Source organism: Musa acuminata, chromosome BXJ1-10 (assembly GCF_036884655.1).
Source record: "Musa acuminata AAA Group cultivar baxijiao chromosome BXJ1-10, Cavendish_Baxijiao_AAA, whole genome shotgun sequence".
NCBI lineage: Eukaryota > Viridiplantae > Streptophyta > Magnoliopsida > Zingiberales > Musaceae > Musa > Musa acuminata.
Genome location: NC_088336.1, coordinates 32,192,326 through 32,205,620, shown reverse-complemented (window position 1 = coordinate 32,205,620; position 13,295 = coordinate 32,192,326). Strand labels below are relative to the sequence as shown.

General features: G+C 41.8%; 2 protein-coding genes and 2 non-coding genes across 6 annotated transcripts; 1 reads left to right on the top strand and 3 right to left on the bottom strand.

Moving 5' to 3' along the window:
- Positions 1–15: 15 nt before the first annotated feature.
- On the bottom strand, positions 16–88 carry TRNAE-CUC (transfer RNA glutamic acid (anticodon CUC)). Its single transcript has one exon. It is a non-coding gene; the product is annotated as a tRNA-Glu (tRNA).
- A 1,734-nt stretch (positions 89–1,822) lies between these two features.
- Positions 1,823–7,128, bottom strand: LOC103969938 (zinc finger protein CONSTANS-LIKE 5-like). 3 transcript variants are annotated; one of them, XM_065088259.1, is made up of 6 exons: positions 6,494–7,128; positions 5,509–5,596; positions 5,341–5,421; positions 2,667–3,588; positions 2,404–2,547; positions 1,823–2,306 (listed from the first exon to the last, which is right to left on the bottom strand). In XM_065088259.1, exons 4-6 carry the CDS (start codon positions 3,024–3,026, stop codon positions 1,974–1,976), a joined length of 837 nt encoding a protein of 278 aa, XP_064944331.1. In that variant the 5' UTR covers positions 3,027–3,588; positions 5,341–5,421; positions 5,509–5,596; positions 6,494–7,128; the 3' UTR covers positions 1,823–1,973. The 3 variants fall into 3 exon arrangements, 2 of the variants coding, with proteins under 2 accessions (XP_064944331.1, XP_064944330.1); XM_065088258.1 differs by having other exon boundaries at positions 5,509–5,592; XR_010480880.1 differs by lacking the exons at positions 1,823–2,306; positions 2,404–2,547; positions 2,667–3,588 and having other exon boundaries at positions 5,028–5,421; positions 5,509–5,592; positions 6,494–7,077.
- A 346-nt stretch (positions 7,129–7,474) lies between these two features.
- LOC103969322 (uncharacterized) lies at positions 7,475–10,455 on the bottom strand. Its single transcript, XR_010480879.1, has 3 exons — positions 10,306–10,455; positions 8,054–8,387; positions 7,475–7,969 (listed from the first exon to the last, which is right to left on the bottom strand). It is a non-coding gene; the product is annotated as an uncharacterized LOC103969322 (transcript).
- Positions 10,456–11,003: 548 nt separating this feature from the next.
- LOC103969321 (probable membrane-associated kinase regulator 4) lies at positions 11,004–12,926 on the top strand. Its single transcript, XM_009382821.3, has one exon. It carries the CDS (start codon positions 11,677–11,679, stop codon positions 12,538–12,540), a length of 864 nt encoding a protein of 287 aa, XP_009381096.2. The 5' UTR covers positions 11,004–11,676; the 3' UTR covers positions 12,541–12,926.
- The last annotated feature ends 369 nt before the right edge of the window (positions 12,927–13,295 follow it).

Genomic DNA, 13,295 nt, shown 5'->3' with positions numbered 1-13,295 from the left:
ATATATAAAGTAAAATTCCGTTGCCGGGACTCGAACCCGGGTCTCTCGGGTGAGAGCCGAGTATCCTAACCAACTAGACTACAACGGATTGTTGTTGTGATGATGGATATTAATTTCTAAATATAATAAAAGTTTAATATGTGATTATAATTAATAATTTTCTTTTGATAATGTTCTTTTTATTGAGGCTGTTGATTATGCATTTGATTCATTTAGTCAATCGATGGGTAGATAGATAGATAGATGCATGAGAGTGTCACATTATCTTCCATTATTTCACTCTATATTTTAGAATTTCGTGATTCCTTTATTTATTATGATGCATTCTTCTACTACTGCTTTATATTGTGTTACTGTGACATTTCGTCAATTCACTCTTCAAAATGCCTTCCTTGGTCATCATGAGGTATTCCGGTCTCAATCATCCTTCAAAGACTTGGAGATTCAAAGTCGTATGTGAGTGTTGCTTAGTCAATATGAGCATCCAAAGGGTAGCTTTCCCAGCTCTTGGCATGCTCTCAAGACTGATGAATGGACTTGAAAGAAAGTCCACTACATGTCTCTAGATTCCATTGTCTCCTGCAACTCATATATTGAACTCCACAAACTCATCATTCCCCCTCCCACCAGCTGCTAAGTGGAACACATGATTGAATAACCTTGTCCATCATTCTGTTCCTATGATACATTTTGTCTTAGGCCCTCATGATGCTTCTCGAGCTCGGTTCAGATTCAGTAAACAACTTGCAGCACTTGCCTGTGAGTGTGAGGCTCCATTGACCGGAGTTGGCTGGCCATGGCTCTTTGGAACGCCATGCGCACACAAAACCTAATCATCAGAAAGTAGAAGAGTACTTTCACATCCTCATCATAGAGGTATAATTATGATATCAATTGCAATCCAGCTTAGTGGTGGAGGAATCACACGGAGTGGGCTTCTTCCTTGCTTACCCTCCTCCTCCTCCTCCTCCTCCTGCTCATACAGCCTCTGTCTGAGGTTTAGATTCTCGTGTTTGTGAGATATTAATGTGATCTGCATGTCCTCGAAGCTCATGTGCAAAGGCTGCGTCCGGAAAGATCTCTTGTCCTCCTCGTGCATGGAATAACATCTTCATCATCAGGTGACAGTGAGGAGCTTTCTTTAGACTTGGATCAAAGGCTTCAATGTCGCTGAGTTGATGCAGTTGATGCAGTTGTATTAAGAGTGCTACTACTATATATATCTAAGCTGATGAGTGGAGTGGGTTGTCACTAAAGCGACCAAGAATACACCTCAAATCATGTCATTAGGTAAGCTAATGTTGTGAGAGAACTTATTCCAAAATCTCAGCCAAAAAATAGTGAGTGTCCTCTTTTTCTATCGCTTTTTTGACCAAACATTCTCCATTTCCTCTTTTATCTCTCCTTTCCAAATACCAAAGCTACAGTCATCTTTGTGGAAGCTTTAGCCCTCCCTTGGAAGCGCTATGATCTGTCAACTAGAGTGTGTTGTTCATTGTGTTCCACTCTTTCATCATGATGACAGGAATCCACGGAGCCAAACAAACTAGTCAAGAACACAAGCTAAATAAATTATAATCATATTTGTTTTCGTAATGTTTGTGATGGTTGGTTTTTAGGATCGATTCTACTTGGTTTGGGAGAATGAGTGGAAGCAGTGACAAGAATGTTTCTTTATCTTCACCGTATCGGTCTCTGTTGAGTCCTTTGATTAGAGCTGACTCCCACTCAGCTCTCTGTGAATCATTACCACCTTTCTCGAAAGTCAAAGAGAAGAGACTCAGCAGCATCTCATGCACAGAATTAATGCAATGGCATCAACTCAAAAAGAAAAAGGCGGTGAGTATATGTAGAATTTATGGAACCGAGAAGACAGAAACTGTAGCTGCTGCGACGAGGTTTGACTGGAAGACATTAGAAGACAAGTACAAGAAGAATTCACTGCTGCTGCTTCATCTTCGATAAGGCCTCCTTTACTCGGTGCTTTCTCTGCTCACCAGACTTGAGGAGAGAATGTCCATGGAGAAGACGTCGGCAAAGCTGGCGAGGAGATCGTCGTCGTAGCTGTACTCGTCTTCCTCGTCCGTCGCCAGCGCCGCTTGCAACCGGCTCCACCACTCGCCGTCATTGCCACCACCGACACTGCAGCCTTGGTTCTGCTCGTAGTTGTCGTAGCTATAGCCATCGAAGATGTTTGTAGCCGCCGTCGCCGTCTCTACCTCTGCCTCCGTCCCTGTCTCACCGTTCCTCGCAAACCGGCCCCTCACTCGCGGCCTGCTGTCGGCTAATGTCTTCCTGCATGCATACTGGAATGAAGAGCCAAGTCATTTAGATCAAAAGTGTTGGTACGATGACTCCGTCGAAAAAAGACAGCTGATGAAGGAGAACAGGATCGGTAGATACGGTGATCTTCTTGTGGAAGTTCCGTTGATTGCGCTTGCTCTTATACCTCTCGATCCTTTCCTTCCTCTCCACAGCGCTGTATCGACCGACTCTTCCGGCAACACCTCCCTCATGGCTATGATTCTCGTGGACACCGTCGACCCCCTGCCACAAGAAGCCGTCGAACAAGAGCAAAGATCCAAGATTGAACGTGAGTACTGAGTAGCCATTCAAGATGAGAATTTTAAGACCCGAGGTCGATTAAAGGTGAGATTTTTGGTCACCTGGAGATCGCCAGTGCTGACGACCCGCCTCATCGGGGCGGCGTGGAAGTCGAGGTAGTCGCAGAAGGAGGAGGTCGGGGACGACGAAAATGGCGGCTGTAGCTGGTTGAGGGGGCCGAGAATGTGGCGGCGGAGCGGCAGCGAACGGGCGCTACTGCTCCTGTGGAGATAATGTTCGGTGGGAAGAGAGGACGAATAGGGAGGAATGGAGGAGGGGAAATGGAAGAAGGAACCACTGGCGTCGGTGATGAGGCCATGAGGACCGACGGCCGAGCCGAATTCCGGACGGTCGAGGGCGGGTTCGCCGAAGGGGTAGTTGGCGGCGGCGGTGGTGGAGGAGGAGGAGGAGGAAAGAAACATGGGATTGTTGGGGTTCTTGAGCTTGAGGAGAGGGAGAGCACCAGCAAGCTCATTTTAACGGTGAGGAAAGCCCACTGGACTCGTGCGAGGGGTGTGCGGGTCCCACAGTCAATGGGCAGTGCACGAGGGGGCGCGAGACCGAGAGAGCCAATTCGGCGGGCGTCCGAGTACCGACCCGTTCGTTGTTGCATGATTTGGGCGGGCCACCGGGCACAAAGTGACTCGAAGGCGGCAGCATTCGGTGTAACTCATCTTTGGATGTTCTTGGACCTGTTACAGACCAAAGTTTGCCCACCACCAAGCATGAAAAGCCAAGTTAGATGCTTCAACGATACATCCATCCACATGGCCACCAGTCGTAGAACTCGAAGGATTCGGCCGGGATGAACTAAGCGAGGATATATTTTGGATGGTGCTTTATATAAACTAGACTTAAAATATAGCTTCTTCCTCTGTAAGACATCACTGGTGATCCCACTTTTTCCCTTTTGGAGGTCTTCTCTGCCAATTCCCTCGAACAAAAGCTGGACCGCATGTCAAACCACAGAATTGTAGGTCGGCACTGTAAACACAAAAGCATCCATCACTGACAGCTATTATTATTAACAGTGTGATCTGAATTGTAGAATTTTTATAGATTTGCATGGAGAAACAATCATATAACTATTCCTGTAAAAAGAAAATTTAAGTAGCCTTTGTTTTCAACGATAGTCTTTCTTCATGTACTTCTCCCTCTCATGGTGCACACAGCAGATTCTATCACAGAGAACTCCAAGAAAAGCATCACCTTAGGAATAGAAAAACATCCACGAGATGTTAGCTAGCCTAATACCTGCAGTTTCTGCTCCAAACTGATTCACTTCAGCAGTCAGGACTAGTAGCCATTAACAACTACTCTGATGGATAATTACCATTAAGTGTCCAATTCAACAACACCAATTGCAACATCATTGTTACAGTTACTCATTTTAGGACTTCTAGTTATTGCTTCTTCACCTCATACTCTTTTCATATCAATTTATGATCATACTTCCAAGAAACCTTTACCACAGGCAGAAAATGAGTACACTAACACAGTGGTAGGTTAAATTTATGATCATCTTTATTAACAGTGCTTTAACAATTTAACTTGTTCTAAATCATTTTAGTACTTCTTATTTTAACTACTCACTAAAGATCATCATTGTTCATTGCCCAAGACACATTAATTTGCTCAAGTCTTTAGACAGCTAACCATGCCCTGAGTACTAAAAATTGCCATGGATGTTTTTGGTTATCAACTTGACAAAGCCATGAGATATTGGCAAAATGGATAATCCAACATACTAGTTGCTTTGAAATAGCCCACAACACTTGTTGCATGTTCAGATACATCTCTTGACCCCACTAGCCTCCATTTTTTGCCCCTTATTTCTTGTAGCATACTACCAGGTATTATAGGTTTAGCATACTGATCTTTGTGGGAGAATCTGTCAGCATAATGGTTATTTAGGAAAAAACAAACTTAGCTAAGTGGAGAATTGCTATATGAGCCAATGACAAAAGTTAGAACATGGGAACAGAAACTAGAGGATAAAAAGAAGACATGCAAAACAATGGAAGTCTGATAGTGAAGGAATATCAATAAATATGCCCGTTAAAACTTATTGGACTCGTCTTACCTTACAAATTTCCTCATTCTTTTTGGTTTGAATAGTTTCTTCTTGAAAATAATAGGCTTAAACAAACTCTTAAAAGGCAAAGGATAAGCAGGATAGGATAATCTTTCTTTATGATTTCCTCTTCCTGCAAACAACTAAGAATGACTTATAACAACAACAAAATGAAAGGTTTTTCTAAGAAGGTTCTGAATATGATAACTTCGGACTGAAGGATGCATACAAGAGACAGTTCTCAAGAGCAACTAATACCATCTGAGTTTTTTATGACAAACATGAAGATAATTATAGGACTCAAGAACCGGTAATCACCAAAACACAAAGCAGATCCATATATGTCAAAAGAACTCAAAAATTAATTCTCGACTAAATAAAACACAAGATTATCACTTTTTTTTAACTTACAACAAATATTTCAACACGAACCAGATTAATGAGAGAACATCAAATTCTCACACAAATTAAATATTTCTCACACACTAAATAAGTGGTCTAGAGGAAATAACTGTACTTCAAAACTAACAATGGCATACACTGAACGAGTCCCTCTCTGAAAGATGGCTTCAAGTTTAGGAAAAAAAATGACATTTTGTTATAAAAGCAAAATTAAATTAGATTTCTCAAATAAGCGGAGAAAGAAAAATTACTAGTTTCACCTTGGCATCTGATAGGATTTGCATCCTAACATGAGCATCAGCTATAAGATGAGTGTAGGTTATTTCAAAATATAATCCATGCTGCATGGGACATAGGCAGGAAAAGTATAAGCAGATCTGAACAGAAAATCAGGAACTGTAACAAGTTGACAAAATAAACATACTCACAGCATCTGAATAGCATGCTTTAATGGATTGAAGCCCCAAACGGAAGGGAAGTTTTTGGGAGAAATCCATTGAAATTATATCAACCTGTCTAACATTTTGATAGCAAATAATTAATCTGATCCCCAATCAGGTCATCAATTTATTAAAACTTCAGCACCTCAATCAAAACTATGGAATTATTCAAACCAACACAGTTTAAAAGATGAGAAGTCCATCATAACAACAGCCACTATCATAAAATATATATAACATCACAACAAAAACAGATTACAAGAGTCAGAAGCACTTGAAAGAACGAGTATAGTAATACAAAGCAAGAATCCTTATTACTTTACTAAAAGTCATGCTGCCTCTAGAATTGAAATGAAATTTTAGGAAATAGTTCTTCTTATAAGGATTTTCTACACATTCTTTAGTTCAATGGATTATCTAACTTACAACTCTGGTAAATGCACCTGATGCTTCTGCAACTGTGCAGCAAGAAGTACCACTATGTCTACTACATCGGTTAAACAATGTGTTATCATTTAATTGAATGTGCGAAACTGAAACTAGAAAAAAACCAAATATAAGAGGTGATCAAGAAGGTTAACTGATTTCTTGAAATGTCTAGCAAGGAACTTTTTCACTAAGGCTTGTGTTGCTCTACCACCAATCGGAGAAGAGGATGTGCACCACATCATCATAAGGTCATTATCGGATATGTTTCCATTCTTAACATTCCCAAAGGAACTTCCCTTCCTCTATGAGCACTTACTTGCCCATGTCCATCGATCACACTGATTCTCATCTAACATCTTCGTTCTTGAATACGACAAAAAACATTGTTCTTTATAGCATCAAACACGCAACACATTCTTGTCAAGAAATCAAGATTTATCTGATTCCGAGGTGCATTTTACCACTAAAACCCAATTGTTTCAAGGAAACCCGAAATCAGTGAATAGATTATAAACCCTAGAACAAAGCCATAACCAGATCGCACCTCGGATGACTCACAAGCCTCGTCGAACGCGTCCTGGTTCAAAGGGCGTAGGGCAACTAGGTCGCAGGTCCTCAGCAGAGCGCTGCCGTTGAGGGCAACGGCGAAGGCGGCGCCGCGGGCAGAAACAGTCAAGCGGGTGTAATGGCGGAAGGGGGAGGCGAGGGGGGCGCCCCCGAGGAGGTCGCGGTGGAAGGCAACGGAGGCCTTGAGGAGGGAGGAAAGAAGGAAGGGGGAGCGATCTTGCAACGGTCCGCGTCCGACAGGACGCCGGCGTAGCCGAGTTCCATGGCCGTCACCACCGCCTTCAGGCAAGCGTCCTTCCGCGCCTTGTTTTCCGACGACGCGCCGCCGCCTCCGCTGTCACCCTCGAGGAAGGGGATGCTTAGGTCGAAGCAGAAAGCCATGTCCGAGACCAAGCGAGGGCGACTCCGACGGAAGTCGGCGGGCAAAGGGCTTCAACGTGAGTACTTAACTGGCCCGACTGCGGTCGTTGCCTACAACAATATGTACGACTCAAGTTACGACACCAATGCCTGCCAGGAGCTCTCGGCTCGGCTTAACAGCACTGGTTTCGCCACGCCTAGTCGTTAGATAAGTCGTGAGCTCAGTGACTGCTTTTTTCGGTTGAAGCATGCCTCCCACCCACATTTATATTTTCGGCGTATTATTCTTCCGATCTCCGCATGCTAATTTAATGGGACGAAATGTTTCGGAAATATAATCTCATTTCTAAGAAAACTTGTTAATCCAACATAAATATATTTTAATCACATTATTTTTGTGTAATTCTAATTTACTATTATCTTCTATGAAGATTTGTTGATTGCAGACCCAATCAAAACAATACCACAAAATATTTGTTTAATCACATTGTTTTTATATAATTTTAATTATCAAAAAGTTAGCAACTTAAATAGTTTAATTTTCCAAAAAAAGAGTGTGGATGTTAATGGTGACATGAGAAGATGACCAACAACAAAAGAAAGAAGAAGCAATGATTTCCACATCAAAGCGAAGAACATGGAACCATGACACAGCTACTACATGTTTATGTGTAGTACATTACTACTCATCAGCAACAGAGTTGTGGAAGGATAGATAACACCAGTACTCTCAGAGTAGAGTGTTTGCAGACGATGATAGCTGCAACATTCATATCACACAAACAAGGGCAGACCCTCCCTCCTCTCAAGATCAAAGCCACAGCAAGCACAACCAGTTCAGTCATCAGAACAACCTTACAGATAGATCACTTCCACTTCTTAAACTTGCCACCGAACTTTCCATGCTTCCAAAACTTGCCACGCTTGAACTTGCCATGCTTGAACTTGCCATGATGACCAGGGTGGCCATGGTACATTCCATGCCCGGGGAAATGATGGTGATGGTGCCCATGCGACGACAACAGGTGATGAGCCCCATAACCTGCTGCTCCCCCAGCCAGCATTGACCCTATGGTAGAGCCATGTCCATATCCTGGAGAAAGAGTTCGATTTACATCATCAAACTAAAACATGTAACTGCAAGAGTAGAATAAGATTGCATTCTTTTGATGTGTACCATGATACCGTGGAGGGGGTGGACCAGGAGGGCGAGGATAGCCATATGGAGGATAAGGACCTGACATATGTGTTAGACATCCCGACGGGTATCCATGTGACGGGTATGGAGGATAAGGACCTGATAAATGTGACGGGTATCCACGTGGAGGATAAGAACCAAGCCCCAGAGGGTATCCATGTGGCGGTGGATATCCACTGTGGCCTTGAGGTGGATATCCGGCCGATGAATATTCGGAAAATCCGTACATCATGTTTGAAAAGAGTCCTCTCTCAGTAGTGTTTGATCCGTCAAACTTAATTTTTCCATCTCCCATCTCACTTTGCTATGATGGCTGTTTAAAGCAAAGGGAAATGTGTAATTGATATGCCATAAAACAAAAGAATGAACAATTGACTATAGATCAAAAACCATTGCAGAGCATAGAAATGACTAACAAATTGAACAATGATGGATGAATATTGAGATCATCTGAGACAGATTACTAATGATATGAAAGAATATATGTTATCATTCTTACAAAAAGTAAATTATCAAGAAAGAACACAAAATAAAATCAATACATCATTGTCTCCTAATTTGGGCTACCATAGTCAACGTAAACATCCAACTCAGGAGATTACCAATTGTTCTCCTTACATTACACATCATTCATTTATTTGAATTCATGCCAAGCCTATCTTCCTGATGAAACTACTATATTTTAAATCATCGACAAAAATGTTTTGATGCATACGCAAGCAAAACACTAATAGTCTAACATGAGTCGATAATGATATGCTGCTCCTAGGAAACGAAATCCCGATTTACACACCTATAAATGCTTGACAAAAGATGATTACTTGACCAAGGCATATTTTTTGGATCATTAAAGTACATTAAAATTGGTAAGACAAAAGATCATATTCTCAATAGGTTAAGACAAAATAACTGAGAATATGGGAGATCAAAACTTTCTCTATGAGCCCAAAAAGAAATATTGATAATATAGGAGATCCAATTTTCTGAACAGATTAAGACATAAAAATCAATTTAGGAGTCTCAAGAAATTTTTTAAGAAAAAGGATCAAAATTATATTCTTAAAGATCAATGACACCTCCTAGTCCGATATCCCTTCAATTTCCTTTAGTATCCTGCTTTGTTATAAAATAGTGAAGCTAAGCAAGATGGAGTGTTTCATGAAAGCATACATAAAGAACAGTAAGTTGACATACTAATGAAGTAAACATGACTCAGTCAGGTCTCTTAAACAAACTTAATAGCAATTGAGGGTGACCCCAATAGAAAGGAGATGTCAAACTTCATGCTCCATTTGTTTGGTACTAAGTCAGTCCTTTTGCCTTTCTAATTTCTCATTAATCAGTTCCTGATATTTTTAACTTGTCACAGCTCCCCTTCATATAACAGAGCACAAAGTACTACAATATCAACAAGAATAATTATCCACAAAAAAGAAAAAAATAAATAGCAAACAAAAAAAATCAAAGACAACATAATATCAAATAGATCTCCGGTACTCCATACTTGTTAAAAAAAGCTGAACATGTTTCAAGTTCTTGTTTACAGCCTCTATCCAAAAACCAAATCCGGACCGGAATTTTCGGCCTGATACTAAACCTTTTAGCAATCTTTTGCGGCTATGGCCTTTGTTGTTCAGAAAGAACAACCATAAGCTTTTGTTTTCCCTAAACTATACCTTTTAGCAAGAAAAGTATCGACAAACTATAAGCTTTTTGTTCTTCTTTCAGTTTGTAATTTTTGCAAGCATGTTCGATGCAACATGTGGAGGAAGCGTAGAATTCGACTTTAGTACCATGTAAGCAGGCTTAGCTTACATGCACAACCTCTTTTCAATGATTTCTAACAAAAGAAACCACATATACGCATGCTGTCGATGCTCATATTTGGCATCCTCCTCTCTAATTACTGCTACCAATTTCGCTGGTTGTTTACGATTTCCAACATATACCAATTAAGTTTTGTTCACAGTGACAAGTTTCTTTCCTGATGCCGGGAATACTTCCTCTCCTATCATTGAATAAAGCCTTAAAAGAGAACAAATCATTAATATACAAACCAAGATCCATTCAAGCTGATATAAACTGATCACATAACAGATGATGGTAATCTCAGCTCAATTCCTGCTTTTATCTGAAAAGAGAGTTGAGGCACTCTTTCATGTCAAGCACGAAGAGTATGGGTTACCAACAACAGACCTCTCTGTAATAGAACAAGATGCACAGACACATACCACCTCGTGGAGAAGCGAACGACTCTGCAGATGATGATAATGAAGAAGAAGAAGAAGAAGAAGAAGAAGAAGAGAAGAGATGCGAGCAAAAGCTCCTGCCACTGGCTTGAATATAAGCCCTGAGAGCGCGCACGAGGCGCGTAAGGGGTACGCGACAACGCAGCGGCTGTGACGCGTGTCAGCGTAGCCTTCCTGACGATCAAAGCATCGAATGGGCCCCGCAAACCATTTCGTGCACTTTCTTGGGAATATTTTAAATATATCCCTCTGAAGTTTGTAATTTTCTGTATATATCCCTCTAAATGTAATATATTGAAACTTAAATTGATTTTAAAAAAAAGTCTTCAAAAAAATATTTTTTTTATAAAAAAACAGTGAGATCAAATAATTTGTGCAATTAACTCAAATTTATTGGACAGATATATATATATATATATATATATATATATATATATATATATATATATATATATATATATATATATATATATATATATATATATTATAGGGCACGCGTCGGCGAAGTAGTGGAATTGCATGCTTCTCGAGAAGAGTAAGTCCGATAAGAAATGGGTTGGAAGGTTCGGTGATGACAGAGGCCGAATAAGTACCCCATTAGATTGCGGGATAAGAACGATTATAAATGATCCAATAAGCCTTCGAATAATTAAAGCTAAATGAAGTGACATATTGGAACTCGAACACCAAAGTGGGACACTTGTCGTCCTACAGCTCTCGTCTCCACATGAGGAGAAGGCCGGAGTCGGAGGGCGTGAAGGACGAGGTTAGCAGAGGCATCGGCAGAGAGGCGGTCAGTGTTCATTGCGTCGGCGAGACAAAGGAGACGCCTCGAGCCGCGTAGGCCATTCTTTTAGTATGCTACTTGCCGACCCTCCTAACCGTTCTCGCATACCATCTGTTCGACGAAATAACATTAGCTAAATTCCTTGGATTATTATTTGCCAACGTGCTGTCCTTGCAGTCCATTTGGGCATCAGGAAATGGCCTAAACAATGTGGAAATGACAACTGTTTGGGTTTTAATATCAGCCTAAACAATGATCAAAGGTGGTCAACTCTCCTCATGTCAATACCACCTGTATGTTGCTATCAACTCCACTGGCACATTTAGCTTCTCACCCTAAAAGAAAGATATCATTTCTAAGTGTTTCTCAAGAAGCACACAAATCTATGTTTTGGGAGTCTAAACACTTCAAATTCAAATCATCTGCAAGCTGATTAGTGCGGTAGTAAACATGGCATGTTGATGCAGTCTCCTCCTCTGCTTGCCAAAGACCACACAATTGAGGAGAGTACATAGAGAGAAGGGGAGAAGAGAGAGAGAGAGAGAGAGAGCAGTGGGTCTTCTTCCATGGCAAAGAGCCTTGCTCCGAATGATCGGTGTGTAGAAGAAGAGTACTTTGACATGGACTTCAGCTGCGCCGCCTCCTTGTGCTCTTCTCCTCCACATTCCACGGAGTTTGAGTTCCAAATGAGTGGCGAACCGCCGGAGAGCCAGACCATGGCCTCCCCTGCAGATGACCTCTTCTACAAGGGGAGGCTGCTGCCTCTCCACCTTCCGCCGCGGCTGCAGATGGTCGAGCAACTCCTACACGCCTCGGACCACATCGAGAAGAGTGCAGTCGTCACGTGCGAGTCGGGCGAGCTCCATGAATTCTCCGACGAGCTCATCCGATCGCACCCCAAGAAGGCATGGACAAGGAAGCTGAAGCTCGTGAAGGGAGCCACGCTCGGTCTGAGCCTGAAAGCTTCGAAGGGTTATCTCAAGTCCCTGTTCAGCAAACCCGATTGTCCCAGTGAGAAGGCAGCAAAGAAGAACCCTTTCGGGCGAGTCAGAATCGGAAGCTCCGTGAAGAACAAAGAGGAGAAGATGACGGAAGAGGAGAACTCGGATGAAAGGAGGTCTTTTTCTGGTGCAAATCACTGGCAGTCCGCGACCAAGTCGTCCGTTTCTACATCGTATGCTTCCTCCAAATCCTCCTCCTTCTCGAGCGTGAATTCTACTGAATTCCATGGACAACAGATGCTGCGAAGGAGCAGCAGTGCGAACTCAGACGTGGAGAGCTCGATCCAAGGAGCAATTGCTTACTGCAAGAAGTCTCAACAGGAGGATTCCGCAAGAAAGACTGCAAATAATGTGGGGTTCTGTCTACTTCCTGCTTCCAGAATTGCACCGGATTGTGAACCCGAGAAGACAGCATTTCTTGTGGAGTGACATGAATGATGAACACGGCATTAAAAGGATTGAAGAGTTGTATGTGTTTTTTTGCTGTGCTGTTGTTTGATCCATAGACTAGAAAGCCAAGTTCTGTGTGCTCAATCAAAATTGATCCGAGAACTGTTGTTGCAGCTTTCACCAAGAAATTCTTCGGAAGTAGTGATGTCTTAGGTTTAATTTCTAGATCTAAAATATCATGAATCTGTTGCAATCAAAGGATTAAACTTCGAGTGTAAGTTTCTTTCCTTGGTTGATTAATAGTTTGGAAGTTCTCATGTTGATATTTTTTAGCTTGACGAAGCTATGTACAGAGGTGTCTTCAAAAAATATATATCCATAGAAGTTGATATGGAATTGAGACAGCTCACTGCTTTGAATCGGATGCAGAAGCAATTGATCTGCATAAGGCTCAGTGAAGTGATTGCAGAGTTAAAATGAGAAGCTAAGAACATGAAATCAATGCAAAGCCAGGAAGGATCATGGGAGTGGCAATGACTGAAGAACACCACTAGTTTAAAAGCTACATGCATGAGGCTGAAGTCTCAAACATCATATTGGAGAAGCCAACTCAAGGATGAATTGATTCCCTGGTGATACAGTAGGAGATGAAAAGAGATCTAAGGTGGAGACAAATAAACCATAAACTAAGCAAGCATGCCACCCAAAGGTTCGACATGACTGAAATCAAAGGAAAACTGATGATGCTGTTTACCACTTGCAGCCAGGGTGATGGACATACAAGATGGAACCTC